This window comes from Pelophylax lessonae (assembly GCF_965119305.1).
Source record: "Pelophylax lessonae genome assembly, chromosome: 11".
NCBI classification, from domain to species: Eukaryota; Metazoa; Chordata; class Amphibia; order Anura; family Ranidae; genus Pelophylax; species Pelophylax lessonae.
The window spans coordinates 146,298,428-146,304,427 of record NC_138778.1 but is presented as its reverse complement, the minus strand read 5'-3'; the positions used below and the strand labels follow the sequence as shown (position 1 = coordinate 146,304,427).

General features: G+C 40.5%; 1 protein-coding gene across 1 annotated transcript in view; it reads right to left on the bottom strand.

Annotated features, from left to right (window-relative positions):
- Positions 1 to 957: 957 nt before the first annotated feature.
- LOC309567443 (proton channel OTOP2-like) overlaps positions 958 to 6,000 on the bottom strand; it is a gene marked incomplete at its 5' end in the record, with an annotated part of 112,879 nt that continues 107,836 nt past the window's right edge. The window contains one exon of the mRNA XM_082272835.1: positions 958 to 1,167. Within this exon, the coding sequence (XP_082128961.1) occupies positions 997 to 1,167 (171 nt within the window). The 3' untranslated portion in view covers positions 958 to 996. The remainder of the gene's footprint in view (positions 1,168 to 6,000) is intronic.

Sequence of the window (6,000 nt, the reverse complement as noted above, 5' to 3'; positions counted from 1 at the left end):
TGATTTTATAATAAATTAGTGTGGGTAGGGTGCTCGCTATTAAAATAGATATTATATAAAACATAATGCCTATTAATAAAAAAAACAATATATATATATATACACATACACACACATACACATACACATACACACACACACACATACACTGTGTGTATATATATATATATATATATATATATATATATATATATATATATATATATATATACATACATATACATACATACATATACCGTACACACACACACCACATATATCCTCCACCCCTCAAAAAAAAAAAAAAAAAAGTTCTGACTATACTGTATATAAATTTTAAATAACTTCAGTACATGTCACTTCTTTTATTAAGATTAAAAAGTTAGGAGATTAAAAGGAGTTATGTGGGTTGCATAAAGTATGCAAAAAAAAAATAATCCCTTTATTTTTCCCAATATTCCACTATGTGTTAAACATTCTAGGCACTAAAATTAATTTTACAGCTAACATTTGAGTAATTGTTGTGGGAAATATGAGAAATCCAACCTTCTATTAATCAATAATCCTATTACTACATTACAACAAAAGTCTCAATTTAGTGGGACTATGCTAAATATTTTCACAGTGTCTATGGGTACAATGCTGAGTAGTTAGGCAAAACATTTGTAGAGTATTGCGCTTTAAAACATTCCTCCGATTTAGACCAAGCCCACTGAAAGAACTCACTGGTAAGGCCCATTAGAAGAAGAATAGCCAGTTGACAAGACTACTGTGTTGCAAAAAAAAAAAAAAAAAGTGTACAAAGTTTGATAAAAAAAGAACAATTTGCTCTAGATTCATGACAACTCAACCAGCGACTCTAAAATACGTCAAACAAGGTCCATATTTTTTACAAGACCTTTCCATCTGCATAGGCTTTTTCCTTTGAAGTGTCAAGGTCTTTTGACATGTTAACTTTTCAAGTTGATGTTGGTACAGAAAAGTCTTGTATTCCAGCCAGCAGAAAATAGTGACCTTCTAGGCCATGCTATATAGTTCCAGCAGACTGGCAGCAGCGTGCATCCGGTAAAAAATTCCAAAGGGAAGGCAAATATTGGTAATTATAGCCCACAAAGAAAATCCATAAAAATTCACTTCCAGTCCTGTGTCAACCCTGATCCGAGCTCCAAAGGCTGGCATAATCCAGAACTGTGGGAAAATAATAGGTATGTCAATAAATAACTCTATAGGCAATGGCTGCTATAAGTCACATATGGTATTATTAGCATGATGGCAAGTCTGCACGTTTGTTCTCAAAGAATATTACTACTTTAACATTAACTAGGTAAATAAAAAAAATAAAGTATTCCTAATTTACAACTAATGAATCCTAATATATTCTTCTCTTGAAGGGAATGGTCTAACATTTTCTTGATAAAAGAAAAGGAATTGGCAGCACTCCAGGCTGAGTCAAAATCCAGATTTATTGACTGGACATCCAAAGGTACATACAAGGTAGACGCGTTTCACACACTGACTGTGTGCTTAATCATTAGGTAATGATTAAGCACACAGTGTGTGAAACGCGTCTACCTTGTCACGATTGTCATAATTTGGATGTCCAGTCAATAAATCTGGATTTTGACTCAACCTGGAGTGCTGCCAATTCCTTTTCTTTTATCAAGTTTTCATGGAGGCGAGCCGGGGCATGCCCCTCTGTGAGTCATCAGGCAATTACACCACCTTGAGCAGTGAGTCCTTGTCTCTTCAATAGCATTTTTTTGAGATAGTGGTGATGACAGTGGAGTAGTTGTTAGGATTACGCTAATAAATAACTCAGCTCTATAAGCTACGACTGCTATAAAAAGTTGTATATGGTCATTTTAGCATGATGGCAGGTCTGCTAGTTTGTTCTCAAAGAATATTAGTTCTTCAACGTAGGTGAATACAAAGTAAAGTACTACCAATTTAAAAACTAATACTGTATTTCCCTGGTGCCCAACCTGCAGCCCTTTGGTTATGATGTGCATCCCACAGACCCCAGCAGTCAGTAGCAGGAACATTGACTAGGATAATTCCATTGATTTCTATTAGCCTTATGTAAAATATTCCCAATTTCATATTGTCCTCTGCAGCATATCCCTAGTAAAAAATGTAGCATGTCTAAGCCTAGGTTCACATTTATGCGGTTGCGGTTTTTAGGCACGTTTTGAGGTTTGTTTTGCGTTTTTGAACATACGTTTTGCATTTTTTTTTAAATCCCTTTAACAAACTGTATAGCTCGTTGTTAAGGAGCTAACTAGTTAAGGAAGCAGTGGCCAGCTTCCAACAGATGACTCCTCAGTTGTCAGCAGGGTTCCCCACTAACAGCTGAATGTAAAGTTAGCTGGATTTTTTGTTACTTACCGTAAAATTCCTTTCTCCGAGTTCATTGACGGACACAACCTCTTCTTCTTTATCCATTACCAAACAGGGTTTTATACCCCCACCTACAGGTGTAGGATACTAGGCAGAAAAAAAACTTGGCACTTCCTATAGGCAGTCCCCTCTGGGAATAAAACCTCCTCTTTGCTATGGGCCTCCAGTCAGTCACAAGCAGTGTCAAAGGAGAAAAATCTACACAGAGATGTGGGTGCTGTGTCCATCAATGAACTCAGAGAAAGATTTTATGGCAAGTAACAAAAAATCCTGTTCTTACATTTATGGGATGTCCCCAAGCAGCGCCACAATGAGGGGTGGGCAACTCCACTAATGGAAAAAGCAAGGCTATCTGCCAACACACCCAACCACCCCAAGGGGTGCCCAAATGGCCGGCAAAATTTTGTCCTGGATGACCAGGGGACTCATGAACATCGCTGGACAGAGATGGGGCTCAGGTAAGTATTCAGGATTGCTGGGGAGGCTGCTTCACACAGAAGGTTTTTATCTTAATGCAAAGAATGCATTAAGATCAAAACCTTCTGACTTTACAACTCCTTTAACCGCTTGCCGACTGCTCACAGTATATTTACTGCGGCAGTCAGCCCCTCACAGGCAGAGTGACGTAGGTCTACGTCGCTCGCCTGTGAGGCTCTGGGGAGCGAGCGCGCGCCCGCGGAGGCGCGCTCCCGCTCCCGCGCGGTCACGGACCCCCCCGCGCGCGTGACCAGCGGACCTGATGTCCGCCGGTCACTCTGCGATCGGCGGGGGAGAGGGAGAAAGGCAGGCAGCTTGTGTAAACAAGCTGCCTGTCATTCTCCTTGCTGTAAAAACACTGACCACATGGATCTACTATGTAGATCCGTTGATCAGTGTCCTTACAGCTCAAGCCACAGCCAATCACAGTAGAAAGCACGCCCCTAGGGACACACACAGCCCCTCCCTCCCAAATAAAGTTAACCCCTTCACTACCAGTGTATTTTTACAGTAACAGTGCATATATATAGCACTGATTACTGTAGAAATGTCACTGGTAACCCCAAAAGTGTCAAAAATGTCAGTCAAGGGTCCGATCTTTCCGCCCCAATGTCTCAGTACCGCAAAAAAAAAAAAAATCGCAGATCGCCGCCATTACACGTTAAAAAAAAAAACACCAAAAATGACAGAAATCTTTCCCTTTGTTAGTAAACGTGATAACTTTTGCGCAAACCAATCAAAATACGCTTTTTGCGATTTTTTTTACCAAACATAGGTAGCATAAAACAAATTGGCCGAAAATTTTAAAAAATTTTGATTTTTACATTTTTTTTGGGGAATTTCATATAAAAAAATGTGAAAAATATTGTTATTTTTGCAAAATGTACGCTCTTTTTTTGTTTATAGCGCAAAAAGTAAAAATTGCACAGGTGATCAAATACCACCAAAAGAAAGCTCTGTTTGTGGGAAAAAAAGGACGCCAAATTCGTTTAGATACAGCGTAATTGTCTGTTAAAGTCACGCAGTGCCGAATCGCAAAATACCCCCTGGTCGTTTAGCAGGAAAATCCTCCGGGGCTTAAGTGGTTAATGACATAAACCTGCACATTTATGTATACCTGCATTTATGTATATCGCTGATGTCCTTCTCCGTAGCCATTTTAGTGGAGCCGCGCCGCTTGGTTCTTCTAAGTGACTACCAGACTCTGCACTGTGCATGTTCCACCTTTCGGGTCTGCCGAGGTTTATCTGCCCATGCGCGGAAGTAATGTTACCTGAGATCCAGGAAGCAGTAGCGACGTATTGTTTTTACGCCACTACGTGAGGTATAGACCTTGTTTTAAAGTTTAAATGTTATTTACACCTAGTACCTCTCTGGCTCAAACAATATTTTTCAGCTTATTAGGAAAAATAAACTATTTGTACAAGTGATTGTACTGAGCATGCTCTGACTTTTCCTGGGAGACGGGAGCTACTGAGCATGCCTAATGAGATTACCACCTGGTGTAAATCATTGTCAATTTAATAATTATATATACACACACACACACACACACACACACACACACACACACACACACACACATACATACACACACAGCATCTCACAAAAGTGAGTACACCCCTAAGTGCAAATGTCCAAATTGCACCCAATTAGCCATTTTCCCTACCCAGTGTCATGTGACTCATTAGTGTTACAAGGTCTCAGGTGTGAATGGGGAGAAGGGGTGTTCAATTTGGTGTTATCGCTCTCACTCTCTCATACTGGTCACTGGAAGTTACACATGGCACCTCATGGCAAAGAACTCGCTGAGGATCTGAAAAAAATAATTGTTGCTCTACATAAAGATGGCCTAGGCTATAAGAAGATTGCCAAGATCCTGAAACTGATCTGCAGCACAGTGGCCAAGACCATACAGCGGTTTAACAGGACAGGTTTCATGCAGTGTGCTCAGACCATACGTCCCACACTGCATCAAATTGGTCTGCATGGCTGTCGTCCCAGAAGGAAGCCTCTTCTAAAGATGATGCACAAGAAAGCCCACAAACTGTTTGCTGAAGACAAGGACATGGATTACTAGAACGATGTCCTATGGTCTGATGAGACTAAGATAAACTTATTTGGTTCAGATGGTGGGAAGCGTGTATGGCAGAAACCAGATGAGGAGTACAAAGACAAGTGTGTCTTGCCTACAGTCGAGCATGGGGGTGGGAGTGTCATGGTCTGGGGCTGCATGAGTGCTGCCGGTACTGCGGAGCTACAGTTCATTGAGGGAACCATGAATGCCAACATGTACTGTGACATACTGAAGCAGAGCATGATCCCCTCCCTTCAAGGACTGGGTTTTCCAACATAACACCAAACACACATCCAGGACGACCACTGCCTTGCTAAAGAAGCTGAGGATAAAGGTGACGGACTGGCCAAGAATGTCTCCAGACCCAAACCCTATTTAGCATCTATAGGGCATCCTCAAATGGAAGGTGGTGGAGTGCAAGGTCTCATTAATAGCTGTGTGTTGAGTGATTTTGAGGGGCAGCAAATTTACACTGTTATACAAGCTGTACACTCCCTACTTTACATTGTAGCAAAGTGTCATTTCTTCAGTGTTGTCACATGAAAAGATAGAATAAAATATTTACACAAAATGTGAGGGGTGTACTCACTTTTGTGAGATACTGTATATATATATATATATATATATATCAATATCTATATCCATCTATAGCCCACACACACACCGCTCGTTTTTTTCTCCAGTTGAAGCCATGAAGGATATGGCGTAATGCGTAGATGTACCAAGCGGTGGCCAGGTTTGATGTTTTGATGTGACCTCGTTTGGACTTGTAATTTTATAAGCTTTCTTTTATTTCAATAAATGTGAGTTTAATATTTGATGTTGGGATGTGGCTTTATACCTCCTGAATGTGTCGATACTGCACCATTGGAGATTGCTTTTTCCTTTTTCATATGTGCTAAACCATTTTGGAATAACATCAAGACTAGTGGAGTGATCGATTGAATTGATGGCATTATTCTATCAGCCTTTCTAATACTTGAGACCCCCAGTGGGTGAATTATGGAGGTGAGCAGACACTGCACCTGGTAATTGCAGCACGTCACTTTAAGGAGTTGACACACACCGGA